A 27,017-nucleotide genomic window follows, 5' to 3' on the forward strand; every position below is an offset into this window, starting at 1 on the left:
CGGGAGGAAAGACTCATCTCCAAGCTTCCGCCCGGTCCTTAGCTGCGCCGATGCCCACGAACCACCCTGCGAACCCGGGGAAGCGGGCGCGGAGGACCCGGCCGCCGCCCCCTCGGGTCGGGCTCGGGGCGCGGGAGCGGCGGGCGGAGGAGGAGCCGCGGGCCGGGAGCCTCGGCGCTTCCGGGGCAGCGGGCGGCCGGCTGCACTTCCCGTGGGCGAGCGGCCCGCCGGGCGTCGGAGCCCGCGCCCCGCACCGGCCGCACCGAGGCAGCGCCCCGCGCACCCCGGCGCAGGTGAGCGCTCGGGGAGGCGCGGGCGGGAGCGGGAGCGGAGGGGCCCCGCAGGCAGGGCGAGCAGGCGAGCGGGCGGGGTGGGCAGGCGGCTGGGCCGGCAGGACTCCCGCGGGCAGTGGACCCCCGCGTTCGGCCCCGTTAGCGGCCCGGTCCTCGGTCCCCGGTCCCGGATTTGCCCCCTCCCTGCGGCACCTCTGGCCGGTTCACCGCCGTCCCCTCTGCGCCCCTTCACCTGGCCGCTCGTAGCACCCACAACGCGGAAACGGGTGAAAAGGCCCTCGGAGAGAGCTGTCACCTTCTCTGTCGCCAAGAAGCTCGTGCAGGGAGCCCTCCTTGAGCTTGAGGAGCCTGCCTGGTTCAGGTGGCTTCGGTCTTGGACTGTAGATTCTTTTTCTTCCAGGCTCTCGCCTCCTTCTCTGCTCTGTCGCAGCCTGTCCCTCTGCTCTTCTGATGGCCTTTGTGACAGTGTTTCAGCAAGAACAGGGCTTTACTTAGGGTTACAGGCCTACGGAGCGATCCCTTCCGCAGTCATTTCACGAACCCCTACGATGGGCTGGGTGTCGTGTGACAGCACTGGACAGGACAGAGTCAGCCCTCGTCCTCTACCTGGGGACACTAGGAACCACACACACCCTGACCAGTGCAGCTGAGAGAGGGCAGGATGGAGTACACACTCCCCAAGCTGATGCCTCTAACCCAGGGGCCACGGAGGGTCAGGAATGACCCATTGTCAGAGGGAGTCACATCTAGTCTTTTTTTTTTTTTTTCTTTTTGTGGTATGCGGGCCTCTCACTGTTGTGGCCTCCCCCGTTGTGGAGCACAGGCTCCGGACGCGCAGGCTCCGGACGCGCAGGCTCAGCGGCCATGGCTCACGGGCCCAGCCGCTCCGCGGCATATGGGATCCTCCCAGACCGGGGCACGAACCCGTATCCCCTGCATCGGCAGGCGGACTCTCAACCACTTGCGCCACCAGGGAGGCCCTACATCTAGTTATTTTTAAAACCTTTTTTAAAAATTGAAATACAACCCCCACACAGAAAAGTGCCCAGATCTTAAGTGTACAGCTTTCCCAGTGTCACGCAGTGACATTCCTATGCAGCCCACACCCAGAATAAATAAAACATTACTCGCACTCCAGAGGTTGTTTTTGACCGCGCCAAACAGCTCCTGGGATCTCTGGCCCCGACCAAGGATTGAACCCTGGCACCCAGTAGTGAAAGCCTGGAATCCTAACCCCTAGGCCACCAGGGAACTCCTCAGATGCCCTCTTATGCCCACTTCCAATCACAACTTTCACCCATGGGTAACTGCTATCCTGGTTTCTAACATCATAAAATAGTTTTATTTGGTTTTGAATTTTGGATACTTGAGATCATACTTATGTACTTTTGTGTATGGTGTTTTATACTCAATATATAGATTGAACCCGGTTGCATTTAGCACTCGTTCATTTATTCTGATTGACGTGTAATTTTTCACTGTATGGATAGACCACAATTTATTTCTACATTCTACCGGATACTAGGATTGATGGATACGGTTGTTTCCAGCTTGGGGTTGTTGTAAATAGTGCTGCTGAGGCATTCTTCTGTTTGTCTTCTGGTGAGCATATGTTAGGACTGCTGTTGGGTACATTCCTAGAAGTGAAATATAGCGCCAGACAGGTTTTCAAAGTCCTCCTACCAACTTGCACTCCCACAGGCAGTATATGAGTTCTGTTTCTCCACATGCTTACCAATACTTGATATTGTCTGTCTTTTTCATTGTAGCCATTCTGCTGAGTGAGTGGGAAGTGGGGTTGCACTGAGGTTTTAATTTGCATTCCTCTGGTGACTAATGAATTGTGCGTCTTTTCACACATCTGTTGGGCATTTGGATATCCTTTTGTGAGGCGTCTGTTCAATTCTTGTGCCCATTTTTCCAATAGGTTGTCTCTCTTTTTGTACCAGTTTGTAAGAGTTCTTAAATATTCTGGATATGAGACATACTGGATATGTATTTTTAAAATATCTTCTCTCTCTCAAGAGATTACCTTTCACTGTCCTAATGATGTCTTTTGAAGAACAGAAGTTCTTCATTTTAATGTTGTCCAGTTTATCATTTTTCCCCTATGGTTCTATTATTTATGTTCAGTTTTTTAAAACAAATTGTTGCCTATCCTGGGGGGTAGGGAGTGGGTGAAATGCGTGAAGGTGGTCAAAAGGTATAAACTTCTAGTTATAAAATAAATTATAAAATAAATAAGTCCTGGGAATGTAATGTACAACATGGTGACCATGGTTAATAATACTGTATTGTATATTTGAAAGCTGCTAAGACAGTAGTACTTAAAAGTCCTGAGGACAAGAAAAAAAAAATTTGTAATTATGCATGGTAGTGGATGCTAACCAGACTTATTGTGATGATAATTTCTAAATACATACATAAATCGAATCATTGTGTTGTTCACCTGAAACTAATATAATGTTGTATGTCAATTATATCTCAATTTTAAAAATCAGGAAAATAATCAAAGTCAGGAAAATAATCTATATTTTCTTCTAACAGCTTTATTGTTATCCTCACATATATCTACTATCCATTTGAAATTACTTTTCTGGTATGGTGGGATATATGGGTCAAGATTCATTTTTCCCACAAGGCTGTCTAAATTGACCCAGCACCATCGAGTAAAGAGACCACCTTTCCCCACTGCACTGCAGTATCAGCTTTGTCATAAACCAGCAGACTGTGTAGATGTGGGTCTGTTTCTGGACACACTATTCTTCCATTACTCTGTTTGTCCTTGTGCACAAATATCACTGATTGTTCCGTATGTCTGAAGATATAAGCTGGAGAGTACAGAGTGGAAAAAGAGAGTGATCAAAAGAATATAAGGCGGGCTTCCCTGGTGGCGCAGTGGTTGAGAGTCCGCCTGCCGATGCAGGGGACACGGGTTCATGCCCTGGTCCAGGAAGATCCCACATGCTGCGGAGCAGCTGGGCCCGTGAGCCATGGCCGCTAAGCCTGCGCGTCCGGAGCCTGTGCTCCGCAACGGGAGAGGCCACAACAGTGAGAGGCCCGCGTACCGCAAAAAAAAAAAAAAGAATATGAGGCTGGGAAGGTAAACAGAGGCGATATATTTAAGAGCTTGGTGAGTCATTATAAGGAATTTGGGCTTTAAAAGCAATGAGGAAACTTTGATATTAAGCGACACAATGATGTGATCAGAGATGGGAAAATGAGTTCGTAAACTGAAGTCATCCAGGTGACAGTCTATGGTGGTCTGAACTATTTAATATTGAATAGATATAATTGACAGGTTTAGTAATTGAAGACATGTAGAGGAGTGTGGCAGTCAAAGATGATTCCTAGGTATGTAGATGAGGCAAGTGAATGGGTAGTGTGTAATTCACTGAGACAGAGAATACATAACAAAGATCATGAACAGAAAGTGATAATAGCAGAAATATGAGAGAATCATCAGATTTTGGCAACTTTTGTACAATGGATAGTTGTACTATCCACTGAAATCAAGACTATTTTTCTAATTTAGAGTAGAATGTTTTAATTTCTATTTTTGAAACCCAAACAATTCAGTTTAATATGAATCTTTTGTAATATATTTTCATTATATTTGGTATTTACTTAATAGATATCTCTTATCTGCCCTACTGATATTGGTAGATTTTACTAAGAAACCAAGTTGAAGGTAGATTTTAACAAAGAAGAAAAGCCCAGTGAAAATAATAAAATGTCTGGTTTTAAAATAGCACAAGTAGCAGTAATAATGCAGGTATTCCAATAAGAATATAGACTTGTATAGCCTAGAGTTACTATTATTTCCTTCTGGTAAATACTTCTGAACAACATGCTTTTAAGTTATTTGAAATTATTCTCTGTTAGGAAGATACAGATTGCAAATTTTCATCTTTCTTTGGTCCCCAGACATTACTAAGACTTTCTGTCTGGTTATGGTTAAATAGGAACAGAATTAGATATTAATGAAATATTTGCTAATGAAAGACGAAGATATTATAAAAAGTTAGGGAACAGACTCTTAAAGCTAAACATTGCTGATTCATTTGCTCTAGTAAGACAACTATTCATGAATCAGTTCCTACAATTCATGTTCTCTGACATGATTCTTTGGAAAATAATGCCAGTCTTCTGTTAAATTTTTAAGCATGTGACGTAATCATTGCGCTTTAACTTGGGATGGTATTTCAATACGTAATTACGTGTGATAGTCAACCTATTTTGTAGTCAGCCTATTTAGTTAAAAGTGTTATAAACGTACTCAAATCTCCTGAAAAAGAAAAACAAACAAACAAAAACCCCAGTAAATCTTGTTTTCTCTTTGTACTATGATGTTACATCTTCCCTTCACTTCACAGGCAAAACTTAAAAAGTGTATAATTACTGTCTTCATTTTCTAGCAGGCATTTCATTCGTTCCTCATAATCTACTTTCTGTTCTAAATGAAAGTGGGGTTTTGTGTAGGCAGTTGGTCATCTCCTAATTTTCAAATTCAAATGCTTCTTCTTAATCCTCACTGGCCATTTGACATTGTTCACCAACACCATTGTAAACCCATCTCATTTTCAAAACTCTCTTTCCTTGCCTCTCATAACATTGCACTCTCCTGACGTGTCTGCTTGTAAAACTTGCTCCTCTCCATCTTTTAACTGTAGGTATTCCTTAATGCTTTGTCTCTTTCCATGCTACGCTTTCCCCAGATGATTTGAATTATCACATACAGGCTGATGACTACCACATCTATAATTCTGGCCCTGCTGCCTTCTTCAAACTCCAGGCTCATTTTAAACATATGGCTTGGCATGTGTCTCCATGCAAATATCCCACTAGGATCTTAAACCTACTGTTGCTTTATAGTAAGTTTTTATTATTCTGGTAGTGGAAGTCCTCTTAAAGTTCGTCTTTTAAAATCTTAGTTTGTTTTTAATCTAACGCACCCCCCCAAAGCCTTTTTCAAAAATATATAAAGAGCAGTCATTTTGTAAGCTCAAAAGGGAACTAATGTGTAAAGGCATAATTTGTAAACTGTATCCGTCATTAAATTCACTGCTGGCACAATCTATATTACATTCAATGCCTGCGTATTTACTTGAGACCGACAGCAAAGTAAATACAAAATAAGTTCACACCATTTCAGTTTAAAATGACCTTTAGTATGCATGGGACATAGTTTCAAAACTAAGGCAGTTTTTTAAAACGAAGGAACTGTTTTCCAAAGACCAATTGGCTACATTTTGCAAAATACAGCAACACTAATTAAAATGCTTCACGTTCCATGTTTGGTCAGTAAGATATATTCCTATGTGACTAAAATACAGCTAAGGTTTTCGATTTTAACAGCCAAAGTAACCATACTTTTGGTATATAATTAAATTTAGGGAGTTCCCTAGTGGCCTAGTGGTGACGATTCAGCGCTGTCACTGCCATGACTGGGGTGTGATTCCTGGTCCGGGGACTGAGATCCTGCAAGCCTCGCGGCCAAAATATTAAATAAAAATAAAGTAGTGGGTGCTTTTATATACACATACACACACACACTCACACATATATTTGAAATTTTTGATATGTTTAAAAGTCTTCAAAATTTACAAAATGTAGTGCTGAAAGCATATGTACTTTGTCATATATTTAGCAAAAATTCAGCAAAATGATTTAATTTAATACAGGTTATAAGACTTCAGTTTTCTGCCTGCTAGAGTCCCATCTTAAATCTGACTTTATAGCAAAATTAGTAGTTTGAAATTTATTTCACAAAATCAAATCCCAGAATTTGCCAGGCAATTTTCAATTATTCCACTGCTTATCTAAATCGAGACGAGTGGTTCCTTGTGTCAGAGTTACCTGGAGAGCTCTTTAAAAATACAGATTTGGGGGCCTCCCTGGTGGCGCAGTGGTTGAGAGTCCGCCTGCCGATGCAGGGGATACGGGTTCGTGCCCCGGTCTGGGAGGATCCCATATGCCGCGGAGCGGCTGGGCCCGTGAGCCATGGCCGCTGGGCCTGCGCATCCAGAGCCTGTGCTCCGCAACGGGAGAGGCCACAACAGTGATAGGCCCGCATACCGCAAACAGAAAAAAAAAAAAAAAAAAAAAAAAAAAATACAGATTTGGAGCTTCCCTGGTGGCGCAGTGGTTGAGAGTCCGCCTGCCGATGCAGGGGACACGGGTTCGTGCCCCGGTCCGGGAAGATCCCACATGCCGCGGAGTGGCTGGGCCCGTGAGCCATGGCCGCTGAGCCTGCGCGTCCGGAGCCTGTGGTCCGCAACGGGAGAGACCACAACAGTGAGAGGCCCGCGTACCGCAAAAAAAAAAAAAAAATTGGGGGCCCTACTTATGAACTATTGAATAAGAATTTCCGGGGGCAGCTATATTTTTAAAAGCTCTCTAGGTGATAATGATATACAGCTTAGTTTAGGAGCCACGGCTGCAGCCCACTAGATCAATCCTTAGTTACATCAGAATCCTGGGGTACTTGTTTTTTGGCTTTTGTGCTTTTTGGGGTTTTTTTGGTTTTTGTTTTTTGTGACGCACTGTGTGGCTTGTAGCATCTTAGTTCCCCAACCAGGGATCAAACCCAGGGCCCTGGCAGTGAGACAGCTGAGTCCTAACCACTGGACTGCCAGGGAATTCCTGGGGTACTTGTTTAAAAATCACATTCCCAAGCTTTACACCCAGAGATTTGATTCTGTAGATTTGGGATGGGGCCCGGGAACTGGCATTTTAACCCATCATTTTGGTTGGTCCCTGTATTCATTTTCTGTGCTGCATGACAAATTACTACAAATTTAGCAACTTAAACCAACACCTATTTGTTATCTCATAGTTTCTGTGGGTCAAGGGCCCATGAAAGGCTTGGCTGAGTCTTACACTGGAGTCTCACCCGGCCGCAGTCCAGGTGTTAGCTAGGGCTGCGGTGCCATCAGAGATGCAAATGGGAAAAGACCCACTACTAAGCCTCCTCAGGTTGTTGTTTGTTGGCAGAATTCACCTCCTTGAAGTTGTAGGACTGAGGTCTGCTTTCTTGCTGGCCATCAGCTGGACACCACTCTTGGCTTCTTGAGGCTGCCTGAAGTTCCTTGACACTTTGCCCTCTCATGACATGGGAAATTCTTCCAAGTCAGCAAGGGAGTCTCTCTCCAGTCTGCTAAGATGAATTTTTACACCCACACCTACACCCATGCACATACGTACATATGTACATAATATTCATTTATATGTTATATATATATATATACACACATCTTATATAGCAAATATACATACCATATGTATGTATTGTATGTATATACACATATACACACATGATTGTTACTATATATATGATGTGTATATACATTTATATACATATGCAAACACACACACCCTACAGAATAACATAATCATGTGAGTGACATACTACAACCTTTGCCATATTCTACTGGTAAGAAGTCATGGGTCCTGGGCTTCCCTGGTGGCGCAGTGGTTGAGAGTCCGCCTGCCGATGCAGGGGACACGGGTTCGTGCCCCTATCCCGGAAGATCCCACATGCCGCGGAGTGGCTGGGCCCGCGAGCCATGGCCGCGGAGCCTGTGTGTCCGGAGCCTGTGCTCCGCAACGGGAGAGGCCACAGCAGTGAGAGGCCCGCGTACAGCAAAAAAAAAAAAAAAAAAAAAGAAGTCATGGGTCCTGCCCACACTCACAGGTGTGAACACGGGGCCACCTTAGGGTGTGTCCACCACAGTCCGTAACTCCTCAGAAACACTGTGTTGTGACTCTCTAGCTATTAACAATTAATTGCAGCACTTTAACGGACATTGTCCTGCAAGTTCTAAAGCATCCTGCCCTGACAAGTGTTTCAGCAAATGTTTGAGAAGCCAGTGTTGGAGCCTTTGAAACCAGTGAGTGTTCTTAAAGTCAAAAATCACATGAAGAGTAGATAATAATTTATCCATCCAAGAAGTGAAAAACTCCCTCAAACAATTTAAATCTTTAAGCAGACCAGTTTTTTTTTTTTGTTTGTTTGTTTGTTTACTTTCTGGCCGCACCACATGACATGCAGGGATCTTAGTTCCCTGACCTGGGATCGAATCCACGCCCCGCCCTGCAGTGGAAGCGCAGAGCCTCAACTGCTGGACCTCCAGGGAAGTCCCAAACAGACCAGTTTTTAGCACTCAGATTCAATGCTTTCCCCATGTGTTAGCCTCACATACAATCATACATAGTGTAGTAGTTTCCTATTGCTTCTGTAATAAAGTACCACAAACGCAGTGGATTCATACCACACACATTGATTATCTTATAGTTGTGGCAGTCACAGTCTGAAGTGGATCAGCGGGGCTGCATCCCTTCTGGAGGCTCTAGGGAGGAATCCAGGTCCTTGCCTTTTCCGGCTTCTAGAGGCTGCCACCTTCCTTGCTCACAGCCCCACGCTACACCCACCTCTGCTTCTGTTGTCACATCTCTGCTGTCACTCTGACCCTCCTGTCTTCCTTTTCTAAGACCTTTGGGATTGCATTTGGCCCACCTGGATAATCCAGGCTAATCTTCCCATCTCCAGACCCTTAATCACATCTGCAAAGTCAGCTTCTGCCAAGTAAGGTAGCTTATTTTCACTGGTTCTGAGGATTAGGATGTGGATGTTTTGGGGGACCACTGTGCTGTCTACCACAGGCAGTGATTCCAGCTTAACAGAAATGTGATATGAATTATATAAGATACATAATCATATGCCTTCATAGGTTTCAGAACATTCCCTATATAATAGATATCGGAGACCAGTTAGATATTGAATAATACTTAATACACTTTGGATTTTATACAGTGAAACTTTATGGTATTTACCTCACATATTAAGTTCCTTCATGTAATATTGAAAAAGCATTCTAAAAACACTGATGGTAACAGGCTACTGCTTTTTTTTTTCTTTTGAAGAAGCTCTTTGCTAATCTTCTATCAAGTCTTTGTAATTATCTACAAAGTAGGTATTTAGGTCTATATCATTCTACTTGATGAATGTCTTAAAAGCACAGGGAAAAGTGACTACATAACAAATCAGAGAATAGACAGAGTGAGGGATGAGACCTTCCAGTTGGAGATTTGGGTTCATTATCTTCTCACCAGCCTGATAACTATGTCTCCCATATCTCGACCATATCTCGATATAGACTGTTACTAAATCTTGTAAAGATTAAAGCGTATTTGAATGTGATTGCTCCACAGCCTCAGCTGTACAGAACTGAAAAAGTAACAAGGAAAATGCAGTATGGTTTTAGACTCTAGGAAGTAGACAATGTATACAGTTAATGGAACTGGTCTGCATTCTTGCTCAATTATCCTTTGTCAAAAATGCTATTTCCTGTGTTTGAACTTTTCCATAACATCAGTCACTAGGGCTTATACCAATCCACTTCCAGTGGCTGTTGGGCAATTGGATTTCTTCTTAAACAAGCAATGAAAAAAGGCAGCTACCCTAAATCAGCATGTATCGCCAAAAGGGCACATCATTTGATAAAATGAGAAACTGAAACTTAGATCTATCTACATCTGTTAAGTAAAGTGTTATGTTAATTTTGAACCTTTAGGCTGTCATTAAAAATATCAAATGATTCTCCAGTTTGTAAGTGTATCAAGGCCAAATAATGAATTTTCAAATTAAAACACAATTGAAAAAAAGATTTAAATAATATAAAAAGCAAGTAACATTGTGTCTACTGCTGGGGGCGGGGTGGGGAGGGGAAGGACATCTTGAATGGTTGAAATGAAGATGTCAAGAAACAGCAACTCCTGACCAGGAAAAGGATTTCAAAACCTAACAGTGGTTAACCAGGCACTGCCTCAATCTCACCACTTAGGGGCTGAAATCCAAAGAATATTAGGTAGGAAAAGAAACGCATGTCCTTGTTAATTTTCCCCTTTTCACATCTTTTTGGCTCGCTTAGCAGCTCTCTGCTTTGCTCTTTCAGATGTGCTTCTGGTCCCGCACCCCTGCACCCGCTACTGCTGCCGTTGAAGTTCCCCTTTTTTTTGAACTTTGATATATTTTCATGAATCATCAGTATCTCTTGTCTTCTCTTCATCAGCTCGGCATAAGGGTGTTCAGCATTTAGCTGAATGAAGCATTTTTGTCCAACACTGAAGAACATTCTTTAAATTTTGAAAACTCTTATCTCAGCGCGTCTAGTCAGACAAGCCGTTTCTCTGTGAGTTCCCAGGTGGTGGAGGGGGGGTTGTTTTGACCTCTGTAGATCCATCAAATAGTGAGAAAGCAGTCCTTGCTCTAGAACCAAGTTCTCCACCAGCCCTTCATCTTCAGAAGCCACTAGAACACAGTGGCTCCATCTTGGATCAGGGTGGGCTCTGTTCCATGCAATGTCCTCCCAGAAACCTAGGCAGAAAGAGCCTCCACCATCAGAGACATCAGGTCATTGTGGTGGGAGAGAACATGGCCATGGCGAGTTGCCCGTCTAATGGTCCTTTGCATTTCCATATAAATTTAGATGCCGTTTGACAATCCCTTCTCTCCCCCCGCCCCCCAAAAAAGAAAACCAAACCAAAAACCTTCCGGAATTTGGAATAACATTGAATAGATCCCTCCAATATCTATTTTAAATACATACTAACCCACACTATTTTCTGAACATTCTATGCCATGCATTTTACATAAATCATCTCATGTAATCTTCACAGTAATGCTGAGCAGGCTGTAGTATTATTTCCATTTCACAGATGGAAAAGCTAAAGTTGAGGGTTTCCCTGGTGGCGCAGTGGTTAAGAATCCGCCTGCCAATGCAGGGGACACGAGTTCAAGCCCTGGTCCGGGAAGATCCCACATGCCGTGGAGCAACCAAGCCCGTGTGCCACAACTACTGAGCCTGTGCTCTAGAGCCCGCGAGCCACAACTACTGAGCCCGCGTGCTACAACTACTGAAGCCCACGCGCCCTAGAGCCCGTGCTCGGCAACAAGAGAAGCCACCGCGAAGAGAAGCCCGTGCACCGCAACAAAGAGTAGCCCCCACTCACCACAACTAGAGATAGCCTGCGTGCAGCAAGCAACGAGGACCCAATGCAGCCAAAAATAAATAAATAAAATAAATTAAAAAAAAAAAAAAGCTAAAGTTTAACAAGAGTAAAGTAGTTTACCAGAGGCCACAGTCCATAAGAGATGAGATCTAGGACCTCTGCCTGCAGAGTCTGCAGCCTTTACCACTATGTACAGCTGAGGGAAGGAGGGAGGGAGGGAGGGAGGGAAGGGAGGATGGGTGGGTGGATGGAGGGAGGGAGTTATTCAGGGGAAGGCAGACCTGGAGGAAAACTCCCCCAAGGTTTCTTACACTGCTCTCTCTCTACTGCTCAACATCTGTCTACCTTGATACATAATTATTTGTCCAAATAGTAACAGACCTTCTTCTCTGATTTCAGCGTTTACACAGGAAGTTCTTACAACGAGCTGCCTGCCAGCCGCCCTTCCCCAGATCCCGAATGCAACCCTGGCCAGGTGGCGCAGAGAACAGTCACTCTGCTGGTCATGCTGAGCTCATACTCTGTAAGTCTGATGGCTACACAGATCGGGGTTCAGCTAGCAACCAGCCCTGACCCTAGTGGTGTCTGTCCCTAATCCCCTAAGGGATGAGGGACCAATTTAGAGACTGAGCCTCTGTCAGGCACCAGGAGAGAAAGAAATGCCAGAGCCCACCCACTGGGACTGGGAGTAAGGTTAAGTACAGCTTTTGTGATCCTTTCTCTCTGTCTCTTGTAGGATGGCTGTTGGATGAGGTCAAGACTGGGTCCCCTCCCTTCTCCCACTTTACCAATGCCTGATCTCATGGGGTTAGTTTGGAGCCCACCACTATGGCATCATCAACCTCCTTGCCAGCTCCTCGTTCCAGGTCCAAGAAGCCTCTGGGCAAGATGGCTGGTGAGTGGACACAGACTCCTAATTCCAGGAGGCTGCCTGGCCCCCAAACACAGGCCCTGGAGAGATGCAGGGAGGCTGACGGGGTGGGCGTGTGGGAGTCCTGCCTTGACCTCAGTGCCCAGAGGCTCTGTGGGGAGTGAGGGGGTGTGCATCAGGGAGCCTTCAGTCCTTTTGGCTCACAGGTTTCCCAGGTGTGCTCAGCTAGTCTTCCCAGCCTGGAAACCACTGTGCTGAGTGCTTACCAGGGTGTCTCTTTTTATCTAAATCGCCCTGAACCATTCAGAGGTAGGAGTCAAGCAGAGAGAAAAAAACAAATCAGCCGCCAGGACACCACACTTTCTGTCCCGGTCAAAAGCTGGGGAAGCTGAGCTGAAACCATTTGGAGTGCTCACAATATGTCAGACACTGCATTATCTCTGCTGATCTTCAACAGTAACTAAAATGAACCCATTTTACAGAAGAGGAAGTGGAGACATAGACTGACTTGCTTATGGTCGTATAGAAAACAAGTAGCAGGTCCACAGTCAAATCTGTGTGCCCCACTCCAAAGTGTGGTCCCAGATCACTCAGCTCTAAGGTCTTCAGGTACTCTGGGCAGTGAGTGGTCCTCTTGCATTTAGCAACAAGCTAGGATTTCTCAGGGCCAAACAGATGACAATCCCTGGCTCTCTCCGTCCCATAGTGGGTAGCCCCTTAATCTATTTTTTTTTATTTATTTATGATTTATTTTTGGCTGTGTTGGGTCTTCGTTTCTGTGCAAGGGCTTTCTCTAGTTGCGGCAAGCGGGGGCCACTCTTCATCGCGATGCACGGGCCTCTCACTATCGCGGCCTCTCTTGTTGCGGAGCACAGGCTCCAGATGCGCAGGCTCAGTAGTTGTGGCTCACGGGCCTAGTTGCTCCGCAGCATGTGGGATCTTCCCAGACCAGGGCCCGAACCCGTGTCCCCTGCATTGGCAGGCAGATTCTCAACCACCGCGCCAGCAGGGAAACCCAGCCCCTTAATCTAAATCCACCTCCCCTCAGTGCTGAAAGTGGGTTTGGGGACTAATTGATCTTTACCAGCTTAAGGTAGCTCTATTTACTGACTCACAGATGGTTGACTAGTCAGCTTGTGGGAAGTTCTGGTTAGGATAGGCTAGGGGGGTACCAGCAATCGAAGGGCATGGAACAGACAAAGCCATCTTTCCCAATCAGGCTTGTGAAACCGCCAGAGTTCTCTTCTTTCTTCCTCCCTCCCTCCCTCCTTTCCTTTCTTCCTTTCTTTTATTTTCCCCCTCATATTGTTGTTACACCAAAAGCTTTACAAAAAATTATTGAAGTATAATTGACATACAACATTCTATCAGTTTCAGGTGTACAGCATAATGATGCAACATTCGTATACATTGTGAAGTAATCATCACAATAAGTCTAGTTAACATCCATCACCATACATAGTTACAGATTTATTTTCTTCTTCGGATGAGAACTTTTAAGGTCTATTCTCTTAGCAACTTCAGAATATGCAGTACGGTAAGACAGGCTGGCATTACATCCCTGCCGACTTATAAAACTGCCAGAGTTTTTATGTATTCCCGAAACCTTTAAAGATAAGGGAAACTTTTGGGCAAGTCCTGAGGGATGTACACAGTAGCAGAGCAACAGTTGTGAGAAGAAGGTGGACAGGGGAGATGGGCTGACCTCCTCCCCGCGGTGGCTCCTCTCTGGGGGGTCGCCAGGAGACCCCTGCTGAAAACTCCAGGCCTGAGCAGTGCTTCTTCCCTGCAGACTGGTTCAGGCAGGCCCTGTCGAGAAAGCCCACAAAGACGCCCGTCTCCCCAGAAAACACCCACAGTGACGGTTCACAGCCGAGCTCCTCGGACAGGCCCCCAACCCTGGGCCCCAGCTCAGAGGTGTCTCCCACCCTGCCACCGACACACTTGGGCGCCCACGGCAGCAGTAGCAGCAGCAGCGGCCGCTGGAGCAAGGACTATGATGTGTGCGTGTGCCACAGCGAGGAGGACCTGGCGGCCGCCCAGGAGCTGGTCTCCTACCTGGAGGGCAGCGCTGCCGGCCTGCGCTGCTTCTTGCAGCTTCGCGACGCAACCCCCGGCGGCGCCATAGTGTCCGAGCTGTGCCAGGCGCTGAGCAACAGCCACTGTCGCGTGCTGTTCATCACGCCGGGCTTCCTCCGGGACCCGTGGTGCAGGTACCAGATGCTGCAGGCGCTGAGCGAGGCCCCCGGAGCGGAGGGCCGCACCATCCCCCTGATGTCAGGCCTCAGCAGAGCCGCCTACCCCGCCGAGCTCCGATTCATGTACTTCGTGGACGGCTGGGGCCCCGACGGTGGCTTTCGCCAAGTCAAGGAGGCTGTCACGCGGTGTAAGTTACAGGGAAGGGAGAAGGGGAAGGGGCTTCAGCCATAGCGCCTGCTCTGCTTGGGTTTTTAGGAGACACCCAATGTGGCCTAGTACAGGCTTCAGTTTAGAGCACTTAGCAGATGCTGCGCTTTTTTTTTTTTACAAATAGGTTTGTGGCAACCCTGCATTGTCAGATGATGATTAGCATTTTTTTTAGTAATAACATTTTTAAATTAAGGCATGTACATTGTTTTTTAAATCATTCTTATTGAAGTGTAGTTGATTTACAAGGTTGTGTTAGTTTCTGTGCACAGCAAAGTGATTCAGATATAGATATAGATATAGATACACATTCTTTTTTTAAAATATTCTTTTCCATTATGGTTTATCATAGGATATTGAATATAGTTCTGTGTGAAGGCACGTACATTGTTTTTAAAAACATAATGCTATTACACACTTAACAGACTACAGAAAAGTGTAAACATAACTTTTATATGCACTGGGAAGCCAAAAAATTTGTGTGACTCACTTTATTGCAATATTTGCTTTATCGTGGTGGTCTTGAACTGAACCTGCAATATTTCTGAGGTCTGCCTGTAGTTCAGAATGCAGACTCTGGAAAAAAACTGTGTCACTTGGGCAAGCTACTTAACTGCTCTGTGCCTGAGTTTTCTCATTGGTTAAATGAGAATGAAACTATATACCTAAATAAGTATATACACTAAGTAAATTCAGAACGTGGCCTGGCACATGTAAAGTACTTGTGACAGGCCGGGCCTAGCGCATTATCAAGTCCTCAATAAATATAAGTCACTATTATCATTATTAGTATTAATAGTATTAGGTTTCTCTCACTGAGGTCAGGCTGGAGATGGCCACCAAGAGCTGGGAAAATGCCAGGAGGGACCCTGGTTTAGTATTGGTTTAGTAACACAAACAGGTACAAAATAATAGGAAAGAATTGCCTACCATAAGCGTATCCAGGGAGGGGCATTATATTACAGTGGGTTTAGAAGTAAAATAGATTAAAAGGTAGCGAAGGCAGGGACATGTGGGGGAAACAGAGATGCTGGGATTTGAGGAGGGTGACAAGCCATGTGATTCTCTTTCGTCTCTTTCAGATCTGAAGACCCTCAGCTGACGCTTCTTACATCAACACGGATGCAGACAGTTGGAGCAAAGCTGGAAATGGAGTGAGAGGGCCTAGGACCTTGGGTTCCAGCAGATGTGCCAAGTTGTGAGGAGTAAGTTTGCAGCACGTTGTATGTGACCTTGGGATCAGATTGTCCGTGGCCTCCATAACCGTGGGCTCCCAGGAAGGCCCCGGGGAAGCTGGGGACTCCCCCAGGAAGGCTGTGAGGGGGCTGGGGACTCCCCCAGGAAGGCCTGGGGAAGCCAGAAAGTGGAGGTGGAAGGAAGTGTGACACCAAGACATCACCCACGTGTTGCCTCCTGCGAGACTGGACGTGAAGCCTGGCACATCGTGCCTATGTCTTCTCCACCTGGAATCGGGCACTGGTGTCTAGGTGCCTTCCTCCTGAAGAGGTGACTTACCTGAGTAAGGAGCTGGAAGCCTGGACTGCTCGCCTCAGCTGGGTGGTTTTCCCAGTTGCCTGGGGAAGCCCTGAACAGGTGTCAGGAGAGAACAACAGGTATAGTGTCTTTCACACTCACACTCTTGCGGCGTCTCCCAGTGAGTCGTTCACTTCCGAAAGCTGCGTGGAAGATGCCCTCAGCACGTCTACTGGGCAAATACTGTCCTGTATTTGTTTTCACTGCATGCCTGTCATTAAAGACTCACACCTAGAAAGGAGTCTGAAGAGGGGACAGAAGAGGGGAGGGAGCAGGTGGGGTGAAGAGAAGGAAAGCTCAGACCCTTTAGCTGGGATCAAAAGCCCACCCACCAATGTGCTGACATATGGGGGCCTCATCATGCGTCTGGCCAGAACTCCTGCTTTTACAGTAGTTCCTTCACCTCTGCACTCAGAGGAATCAGCGTATTTCTTCTGGCAGACGATTGTCTACCTTGTAGGACAGGCAGAGTTTCATTCATCTGTTCTCAGTAAAACTTGGTGGTTGAACTGAAATGAATTTATGATTCCCCTGATGTGTACTTTTGTGTCTCTTCCCCCACTTCCCCCTACCACATCTCCTGCTTTTACTGAAAAAAATGTATATATATATATATTAAATTGAGATATAATTGACATATAACATACTAGTTTTAACTGTACATGATTCGCTATTTGTATATATTGTGAAAAAATTTTATTTTTAATTACGAATTATCTTATTACATACAAAAGGACTAAAGGACAATACAGTGTACACTCACGTACTCAACACCCAGCTTAGAAGCCAAACCTCGCAATCCCCATGTTGCTCCCTTTGTGCCCTTACATTCTCTTCCCTACTCCCACCAGAAGTAACCACTATTCTGAATTTTGAATTTATCATTCTTAGCTTTTCTCTAGAAATTTATTACATATGTATGCATCCCTGACAATATATTAACTTTTACATGGTTTTACACTTTACATAAATGGTGTTATATTCTGCAAATTCCTTTTTTTTTTTTTTTTGCCATGTTTGTAAGATGTGTCCATGTTGATTCATGGAGCTGCAGTAAATTCACTTTCATTCCGTTATGTAAATATACCATGATTCAGTTGCACATGTTTTTACAAGTGGACATTTGGTGGTTTCCAGTTTTTTTGCTGTTGAAAACAATGAGGCTGTAAGCATTTTTATTCTTGTGTATGTTTCCAAGAACAAGATTTTCTAGGATTTAACCTAGTTGGGGAACAGCTGGGTAGTGAAGAGTGCGCACCTTCAGTTTTGGTAGAAGATACCAAATTGGTTGTGCAATTTATGTTCCTGCCATTTGTGCATAAGAGTTGCCACTTTTTCATGTTCTTGCTAACATTTAGGATTATCAGATGTTTTCAATTTTATTTTTTTGCCACGCTGCACGGCTTGTGCAATCTTAGTTCCCTGAGCAGGGATTCAACCCGGGCCCTGGCAGTGAGAGCACTGAGTCCTAACCACTGGACTGCCAAGAAATTCCCTACACTTATCAGTTTTTTAAGTGTTTAATAAGCTGGTGGATGAACACTGGTATCCCATTGTCATAATATTCTTTTTTTCCTTTTGCCCTTTTTGTAGAAAAAAATATATATCATACACTAAAAGGAAGGAGGAAGTTTGATGAATCCCCATATACCTATCACCCAGTTTCAACAATTACCAACTCAGAGATAAGCTTTTATTAATAATAACCCTACCCATTAGTCACCCGAAGACCATTGTGAAGCAAATCGCAGGTATTATTTTATTCTAAATATTTAAGTATGTCTCTCTAAATTATTAGAAGTTTAAAAAAAATGACCACCATATAACAGTATCTTTTAAAGAACAGAAACTTTTTTTTTTTTTTTTTTTTTTTGCGATACGCCGGCCTCTCACTGTTGTGGCCTCTCCCGTTGCGGAGCACAGGCTCCGGATGCACAGGCTCAGCAGCCATGGCTTACGGGCCCAGCTGCTCCGCAGCATGTGGAATGTTCCCGGACCGGGGCACGAACCCGTGTCCCATACATCGGCAGGCGGACTCTCAACCACTGCGCCACCAGGGAAGCCCAGAAGCTTTATTTTTTAATGTGAAAACTTTTATCTGTTACTTTGTAGTCTGTGCTTTTTGTGTCTTCTTTAGGAAATCTTCCCTACTCCTGTATTTTCTTCTGGAAGTATTTCACATTTAGGTCTTTAATCCACTTGGATGTTTTGTTTGGGTTTGTTTTTGTTGCTCTTGGTTTATAAGTAAGAGATACTTTTTTTTTTTCCATTTCAATAGCCATTATTTACTGACTAGTCCATCCTTCCCCTACTGATTGTGATGTCACTGCTGTTATAGTTGTCATACGTGAGGGTCTGCTCCTGGGTTCTCCAGCCTCCTCCCTTTGTCTGTTGATGTATCCCTGTGTCAGTGGCAGCGTGGCTTACATACTGTTGTTGTTAGTAAACCTGGATAACTTAATAGTCAGCTCTTCCCATTCCTCTTAATCATGAAAATCACTTCCACCCTTCCTGTTCCTTTACTCTTTCATATAAATTGTTTATTCAGTTAGTCAGATTCCAGGAAAAGGCCAGTTAATATTTTTATTGGACTTACATTGAGTTGAGAGATTAATTTGGAAAGGACAGATGTTTTAATGATATTGAATCTTTCACCTAATAAAAATGGCATGTCTCCATTTATCCATGTATTTCAATAAAACTTTATAAATCTTTTCCATATTGGTCAGTCACATTTTTAATGAGATTTATTGCTTAGTACATCGTATTTTCTGTTGCTACTGTAAAAGGTTTAATTAAAAAAATATTTTTATTTGTTTATTCATTCATTCATTTTGGCTGCACCGGGTCTTTTTTTTATATATAAATTTATTTATTTGTTTTTGGCTGCGTTGGGTCTTCATTGCTGTGTGCGGGCTTTCGCTAGTTGCGCTGAGTGAGGGCTGCTCTTCGTTGCGGTGCGTGGGCTTCTCATTACGTGCGCCGGGTCTTAGTTGCGGTATGCGGGATCTTTTTTTTTAGTTGCGGCATGCGAACTCTTAGTTGCGGCATGCATGTGGGATCTAGTTCCCCAACCAGGGATTGAACCAGGGCCCGCTGCATTGGGAACGTGGAGTCTTAACCACTGGACCAACAGGGAAGTCCCTCATATTGATTTAATATAAGCAAACTACTGAATTATTTATTCCATAGACTATAGATTTTGTTGGGTTTCTATAAAGACAATCATATAATTTGCAAGACAAAACAAAAACTTGTCTTTCTCTGCTGCCTAGGACCACCAGTAAGAGATTGAAAGTGACAACTTTGTCTAAATCATGATTTCAAAGGGAATGCTTCAAACATTTCATCACTATATGTGGTATCTGTTGTACGTTTTGGGTTTGGTACATATTTTTTAACAAGCTGTAAGTTTCCTGTTCTTTCTAGTTGATTAGGAGTTTTACTTATGTTGAATGGGTTTGAAATATATTCTAAAATTTCTGCATCTACTGAAATGATGGTTTTTCCCCCTTTTAAATGGTAATGCAGTGAATAACATTAGATTTTATAATTTTAAGCTGGTCTTATATTCCTGGGGTAAACTTATCTTGATCGTGATGTATTATTACCTCTGTTTAAATTGCAGGATTCAGATTGCTAACATTTTCTTTATGATTTTACATCTATATCCGTATGTAAGTTTGGCCCATAATTATCCTTTCTTGTATTATCCTTTTCTGGCTCTGTTACCAAGGTTATATCAGGTTTCTAAAATAATTGGGGAGTGTTCCCTTTTTTCTATTCATTGATGAGTTAAAGCTTGGAATTAATTGTTCCTTGAATGTTTAGTAGACTAATCTGTAAATCCAGTTGGACCTAGCGTGTTTTGCAAGGGGGGGAGTGGGGCGGATTTAAAACTGCAATTTCAGTGTCTTAAAGAGTTATAGATCTATTTCGATTTTTCATTTCTTCTGGAGTCAATCTGGCATAAACAGTGAAGAATACAAAACTGGCTGAAATAGATTTTTCAGTTTGAATTCCCAGATCATGTAGGCAGTATGAATCTGAATTCTAAACCTGCATGGAGATTGGCCTGTGATTACAAATTTTCAGGGTTTTTTGTCTTTTTTTTTCTTCTCCCCTCCGGAGCCAGATGTTGAGGCAGATAAGTTTCCTAAACATCTTGTCTCCTTTAGTAGGGCAGCTTTTATTTTACTTTTTAAGTAGTTGGCCCTTTCATTGAGGTGGGGGCCCTTTAGAGATCTTGGCTCTCTGGGAAGTTTTCTCTTCCAACTCCTCGCTTGCATGAGTCCAGATCTGCACCTTAAACATCATATTTTAAAGCCCGAGGCTCTAGATTTCTAGAAACAAGCCATCACCCTTAGAACTTCAGCTTCAATACCCACTTACTATTCTATAGATTTGTGCTCCCACATTTTTTGTTTCTGAAAATTTTATTTTCTTGGGAGCACAGGAATGTAACCAAAGGGATGTTCTAAATTTTGCATCCAGAATGTTTAGGTGTTTTTAGCTGATTGCTTTTAGAATATCTAGTCTGTCATACTACCTGAAATGGAAGTGTCTAGTCCTTCTTTAAACTAAACTAAACAAACAAATAAATAAGTAAAATAAAAGGGAGAAGTTTTGAGATTCCACAAGAAAATGGAAGGATTGATGCTTATAGACTAGGGCTTCCCAGTAACAACCTTCTAATACAGCAATGTCCAGTCGAACTTTCTGTCGTGATGGAAATGTTCCACATCTGTGCTGTCCAATGTGATACGAGCCATACGAGCCATACGAGCCATACGTGGCTATCAAGCACTTGAAACATGGTTATATGACTGCGGAACTGAATTTTAAATTTCATTTAATTCTAATTAATTTAAATGTAAAGTTACACGTGGCTAATTGCCATTGGATAGGACAGTGCAGAGCCTTCTAATGTTTCCAGACAAGCTGAACTAAAAAATTATCAACAGACAAATGCCTCTGAAGCCAAGTGAAGATTTACTGCTGTAAAAGTCCCTTACACTCTGCTGTCCGGTATTCCAGCAGGTCCTCTGGAGGGCTGAGGCTCCCTATGAGCTCATCTTTTCCTTGAGCCAGGCCCTCTTATGAGTAGAATTCTGACCTTATGCATATTCTAATTAGAATTATACAGTTGGTCCTCCAACAATGTGGGACTTAAAGGCGCCGACCCTCAGTGCAGTAGAAAACCAGCTACAACTCTACAGTTGACCTTCTGGACCCGTCCGTATCTGTGGATTCACGTAGTAATGCAGTATTTACTATTTTAAAAAAATCTGAGTATACGTAGACCCTGCAGTTCTAACTCGTGTTGTTCAAGGGCCAAGTGTATGCTTCTTTTCTTCAGCTAAGATAGCAAAAGAGATGATTTACTGTACACATTACATTCAGCCGCAACTGAGAACAGAACTAGTACAGAGTGACACAGGTCCAGGGCAAAGGAACAAAAGGGGCCGTTTTGATGTGAGCAAGATGGGTCTCTCAAAGGTTGTCGAGGCAATCAGAACGGGCATACATGTTCCAGATCCACTGAGACAAGTTCTAGACAGTAGGTATGCAGCCCAACAATTTCTACCGGCACCCCTGGCCTCTGGCTTCCCTTGTTTCTGCTCCTGTGGCCTCCATGGGTGTACGATTTTACTTGAACCTCTGCCTCATCTTTCTTCTTTTGTGCTTGAGCCTGCGCCTTTGCTTCTTCCTCCACTTCGCTCTCATGGCGCGGAGGTTTCTCAGGAGATTGGCTCAACAGATTTATTTCCGAAACATCCCTTCCACTCTAATCAATGTGGGTGTAATTCTGATTAAAATGTGCATTCAACCAAAGTGTCAACGCATTCAGAGTCCAAACGGCGTCTTTTGGCTCCTGCCCCTGGGAGGCTGGGGCAGCCCTCTCCTCTGCAGCCTCTCTAGCCCGCCTCTTTAGGGACTTGTTGCCTTCTCGCTGCCCTCAGCACCAGCCTCCACTCGGGCCGGCTAGCACCAGGGGACCAAGGGGAGGTAACTTGAATTAAAACGCTCGTTGCGGGCGGATCCCAGTGATCAGCGCTCCGAGGCTCCCTAAGGCCGGAAGGGATGCGGACTCCGGCGCGGACCACGTCGGGAGTTGTAGTCACCGCCCCTTGGCGGAGGTGGGAGGAGGCGGCCGGGAGGGGCGGGGCCGCGGCTGGGTGCGCGCAGGCGCACACCTCCCGCCGGGCAGCATGGCGGACGCGGCGCCGCAGCCCAACAAGAGAAAGCGCGAAGTGGATGCCGAGGAGGTGGAGGCGCTCAGCACAGAGGGGAAAGAAGCGGGCGTTGGGAATGGAACCTCTGCCCCTGTCCGCTTACCTTTCTCCGGCTTTAGAGTGAAAAAAGTGCTGAGGGAGTCTGCGCGGGACAAAATCATTTTCCTACACGGGAAGGTACCATTAGGCACCCCTGGGGAGGGGATGCGGGAAGGAGTGACCCAATCGTCGCCTCGGAGGCGTTTTTTTTTTTTTTTTCTTTTTTTTAGATTCTTCGGAAAATACCAAGCACATTCCTCGGTGGGGAGCGGGGAAGGCAGAGTGCACTAAAATGCAGGGGGGATAGTTCGTGGAGGAGGCAAGACTACCTGTGAAATTAAGGGAATTAACACGCGTAGGATTAATTTTCCTAATTCCTCTTTTACTAAAAAAAACCCTAACATTTGTAGAGTGTATTGCCGATCCAAAATCACATGTTGAAGTCCCTAAGCATTCATCAGACATTCATTAAACCTGTAAGATGCTAGGAACCCAGCAAGTGTTGCCGGACGGTCTTGCTCATCCAGGCCCCAGGTAGGGACATAGAGACTGTGGGAGGTCTGATCCTTGCTGTACAGAACTCCAGCCCCAACCGAGGAGACAGTTTATGAAATTGTTGACTCATTTCCACATATCACGTGCTGACAGGCCAGCACTGAGCTGGGTGCAGGGGACGTAGTGATGAAAGTTACCATCCTTGGTCTCCAGGAGGCAGACACCGCTGCCTCTAATGCCATGTACTCAGCTTTCCAGCAGGGGCTGAGGAGAGACTGGAGACCACCTCAAGAACTAGTGAGGATGCTGTCCAAGGGTTCTCCAGAACTCCTGGCAGGAGCTCTCACTTTTGAGAGCATCAGGGGGACCTGGCCGAGGCTTCCATGCCTCTCTGTGTCTCTCTTTTTTTTTTTGGCGGTGCTGGATCCAAGTTTCCAGACCAGTGATTGAACCCACGCCCCCTGCATTGGAAGCGTGGAGTCTTAACCACTGGACTGACAGGGAAGTCCCTGCAACTTGTTTTTTACAAGGTTCTGTCTGGTTCTCTCACCCCTACCTGTCTTCAGTCTGCAGCACCTGCTGAAGATTTTAGCCATGAGAACCTTCGACCTAGAAGCCTGTTGGGATACCCAGATTCTAGTTTCTGTTTCAACATTGACTATTCGTGTGACTTTGGGCAAGCAGTCTTCTCTGGACCTCAGTTTCTTCGTCTGTAAAATGGGGAGGATTTGACAGAGGCCTTGTGAGCCTAAAATAGAAGACAGCTGAGAGGTTTTGCATCTTTTAGAAGGAGGATGTGAGAGCTGCCACAAGGATTTGGGTTGATGAGATGCCTTCTCTGGGAGAAGAAACATGGGTGCCATCGGCTAGACTTCCCCAGAGGGAGGACTGCAGGGAAGGAAATCCCAGGTGTTGGGATTGCAGAGGCCCTGGGAGCTTTTACATCTTTTACCTTTACTCTCCAGGCCTCACCTGTGGTTCTGCCCCTGGGCCCACTGATGGTGTCTCACCCACAGGTGAATGAGGCTTCTGGGGATGGGGACGGAGAGGATGCCATTGTGATCCTGGAGAAGACACCATTTCAGGTGGACCACGTTGCCCAGCTCCTGAAAGGTAGCCCTGAGCTCCAGCTGCAGTTCTCCAATGACATCTACAGCACCTATCACCTGTTCCCTCCAAGGCAACTGAGTGGTGAGCACGTGGGGTGGAGGTGGCTGCCTGTGGGGAGAGTGGGATGGTGGGGAATTAGGGGGTGTGGTGACCACTCCACAACTGATTTGCATATTCTAGTGCAGTGGTTCCCTGTGGAGGAAGAAGGGGACATTTAGCAATCTCTGAAGACATTTTTGGCTGTCAGACCTGGGGAGGTGGGGTGCTGCTGCTACCTAGAAGGTGGAGACCAGAGATGCTGCTAAATATCCTACAAAACACGGGATGGGCCTCCACAACAAAGAAAAGGCAATGGTGCCGAGGTTGAGAAACCCAGTTCTGGTGTGATGTGTTTTGGGGTGGGAGTGTGATTCGTAGGATAGAACGGTTTCATCTACTAATTGAATAATAATGATTGTCAGCACTTATTAAACCCTTACTGTTATGCTAGCCACCATTCTAAGTATTCTACATGTGTCATTGTATTTAATCTTCAGAATAGCCCTATTGTGATAGGACTTTACATGTGAGGAAAATGCGATTTGGGAAGGTTAAGGAAGTTGTCTAAGATGACACAGCAAAAAGGTGGCAGAAAAACTGAGATCTTTAGTCAACCGAGGACTTGCTCACTACGCAGCTGTGGAATGAGCAGTGTGCTGGGTGCCACAAGATCAGTTAGTTCCCTGAAGGAACTCACTTTCTAGGGGGGGAGACAGTGTGATTGAGGAAGGACTTGAGAAGGGCAGGAGTTTGTGGGTTAAAAGACAGTGATTTGGTTTTGATCGCAAGTATTTTTTAATTTATTAAGAAGAGGAAGAAGAAGAATATTCCATGCCTAAAGCCAGACGTGATGTGAGCTTTTCTCCTTTGGACGGTTAGATTCAGGAGGCAGCTTCGTGGGAAGCATGAGGCAGCCTGGTTGACCTTGAAGGTTCCTTCCAACCAGGAAATTCTGGGATGTGCTTTGCAGCCCAGGACAGTTTTATAATATCCTTCTGTCTTTATTTGTCCTCCAGCATTTAAGAACAGTTTGGCTTTACAGATATCCTGCCACCGTCTTTTGGATAGACTTAGTCTTTTCTGCACCCCCGAGAAAGGGTTCTCTTGTTGTCCTTCGGAAATATATGTGAATGCTTGATGTGAGACAAGCAAACTTTTCACGGCTGGAAGCCCAGATTGATTGGTTCCCGTTGATGGAAATGGACGGCTGTATTTGCTTTCTCAGGCGCTGACATTTAAGCAGACATAGTCGTCAACACAGCGTGGCAGAAGCATGACAGTAGCCAAACACTATGGTCAAACACGACGTGGGGCAGCCCCCAAACTACAGGCTCTGGGGCCGTTATTCTGCTGCACCCCTTGCCCTTGCCTTACCCTTTTCTCTCTCCACCCTCCCCACCCTCATGCAAAATTCAGAAGGTTTTGCTCCACAGAGCAACCTTGTAGAACTCCCTTTCATGTTATTTTTTTCAGCACAGGTACTTCTGTGGTGCTGCACACAGTTGGTGGTGGCTACTGCCCCGTCTTTCTATTTTTGTCATTTTTTTCCAGGATAAGCGCTGCAAGAGGCAGTGGATTATCAAGATGACAGGTGTTCGTCCCCATTCAGCCCCGAAGATGTCTACACCTCTTTCCCAGTGCTGCACACTCCTACCTGGGAGCCTCAGGTTTTAGCTCATGTTTTCCAGGGCTCGCTGTCTTTTTAGTATAAGCACACAAACAGTGCATTCTACTCTTATTTTTCCTACTGAAACTAGGCACGGCAACTTGGAAGTCATAACCGTCTGGCTCAGGGCTCCACCCTCATCCCTCTCTCATTTCGCTGTGCCTCCTGTCCCTGGATGACATACCAGATCAGGGGTTGGCAGACCTTTTCCGTCAAGGAACAGAGAGAAATATATGAGGCTTTGTGAGCCGCTAGTGGTCTCTGTCACATATTCTTTTCTTTTTTAACCTGTTTTTGTTTTGTTTTGTTTTGTTTTTTTGCGGTACGCGGGCCTCTCACTGCTGTGGCCTCTCCCGTTGCGGAGCACAGGCTCCGGACGCGCAGGCTCAGCGGCCATGGCTCACGGGCCCAGCCGCTCCGCGGCATGTGGGATCTTCCTGGACCAGGGCACGAACGCGTGTCCCCTGCATCGGCAGGCGGACTCTCAACCACTGCGCCACCAGGGAAGCCCCTTTTTTAACCTTTTTAAAAATCAAAGTACTGCTCTTATCTTGCTGGATGTAGGAAAACAGGCCATAGGCTGGATTTAACCTTCTGGCCATAGTCTGTCAACTTCTGTTCCAGATTTTTCCCACTCAGAGTGTGGTCTGTGGACCAGCAACATTGGTATCACCTGAGAGCTTGTTAGAAATGCAGACTGTCAGAGCCCGCTCCGGACCGCAGAATCAGAATATGCATTTTAGCAAAAACCCCAGGTGAGTCACATGCACACAGAACTCGTCGAGAGGTCCTGGTCTTTGAACACATCTGTGGGTGGTGTTCACATTTATTTCTCCATCTCTGAACTCTCCGAGAACCCCAGGCTCATCATGAAATAAACACTGACTTGACATCTCCATTTGGTGGTCTCGTAGGTACCTCAGAGGTAAAATGTGAGAACTGATGCGCTGTCTTCTTTATAAGCACTTAGCACATATTAAATTGTAGCCACTGTGACTGTTCTGATGTGCTGGGCCCTGTGCTGGGTGCTGGAGCTTCAGAGATGAATGAGAGGCCATCTCTGCCCTCTCAGTCTTGTTTGGGGGAGGGGGCACCCCACAAGCTACGGTGAAAAGGGGGCAGTAAACCTCTCAGGGTTGGGTCACTGCCCGGGTGTAGGGAACAGCGGTCCTTGGACGTTGGAGCCGTGTCAAACTCATTTCCAGGCCCCAGCAGCCAGGCCCACATCAGGTGTTCAGTAAATGACCCCTGAAGAATGAACCCACAGACCAGCCCACCTCTCTTTTTTTTCCTGTGGGCCAAGCATTCCACAGCCA

The 27,017-nt window shown here is 45.4% G+C and overlaps 2 protein-coding genes across 3 annotated transcripts in view; both read left to right on the top strand.

Annotated features, from left to right (window-relative positions):
- The first annotated feature begins 215 nt into the window (after positions 1 to 215).
- TIRAP (TIR domain containing adaptor protein) lies at positions 216 to 17,955 on the top strand. The gene is made up of 6 exons (XM_060104108.1): positions 216 to 293; positions 10,367 to 10,486; positions 11,706 to 11,829; positions 12,043 to 12,201; positions 13,970 to 14,563; positions 15,666 to 17,955. Exons 4-6 carry the CDS (start codon positions 12,135 to 12,137, stop codon positions 15,683 to 15,685), a joined length of 681 nt encoding a protein of 226 aa, XP_059960091.1. The 5' UTR covers positions 216 to 293; positions 10,367 to 10,486; positions 11,706 to 11,829; positions 12,043 to 12,134; the 3' UTR covers positions 15,686 to 17,955.
- Positions 17,956 to 22,297: 4,342 nt separating this feature from the next.
- Positions 22,298 to 27,017, top strand: part of DCPS (decapping enzyme, scavenger) — a 36,793-nt gene continuing 32,073 nt past the window's right edge. The window contains exons 1-2 of one of the 2 annotated variants that reach the window (XM_060104316.1): positions 22,298 to 22,529; positions 23,852 to 24,077. In XM_060104316.1, the coding sequence (XP_059960299.1) occupies positions 22,329 to 22,529; positions 23,852 to 24,077 (427 nt within the window). In that variant the 5' untranslated portion in view covers positions 22,298 to 22,328. The remainder of the gene's footprint in view (positions 22,530 to 23,851; positions 24,078 to 27,017) is intronic. The other variant, XM_060104318.1, reaches the window with a different exon arrangement.

This window comes from Mesoplodon densirostris, chromosome 7 (genome assembly GCF_025265405.1).
Source record: "Mesoplodon densirostris isolate mMesDen1 chromosome 7, mMesDen1 primary haplotype, whole genome shotgun sequence".
Classification (NCBI taxonomy): Eukaryota; Metazoa; Chordata; class Mammalia; order Artiodactyla; family Ziphiidae; genus Mesoplodon; species Mesoplodon densirostris.

Excerpts from the sequence above, each read along its gene's own strand:
- TIRAP (XM_060104108.1), top strand. The coding sequence starts at position 12,135 with ATGGCATCATCAACCTCCTTGCCAGCTCCTCGTTCCAGGTCCAAGAAG. Across the intron at positions 12,202-13,969 it reads GCCTCTGGGCAAGATGGCTG|ACTGGTTCAGGCAGGCCCTG; the intron begins GTGAGTGGACAC and ends TCTTCCCTGCAG. Across the intron at positions 14,564-15,665 it reads CAAGGAGGCTGTCACGCGGT|ATCTGAAGACCCTCAGCTGA; the intron begins GTAAGTTACAGG and ends CGTCTCTTTCAG.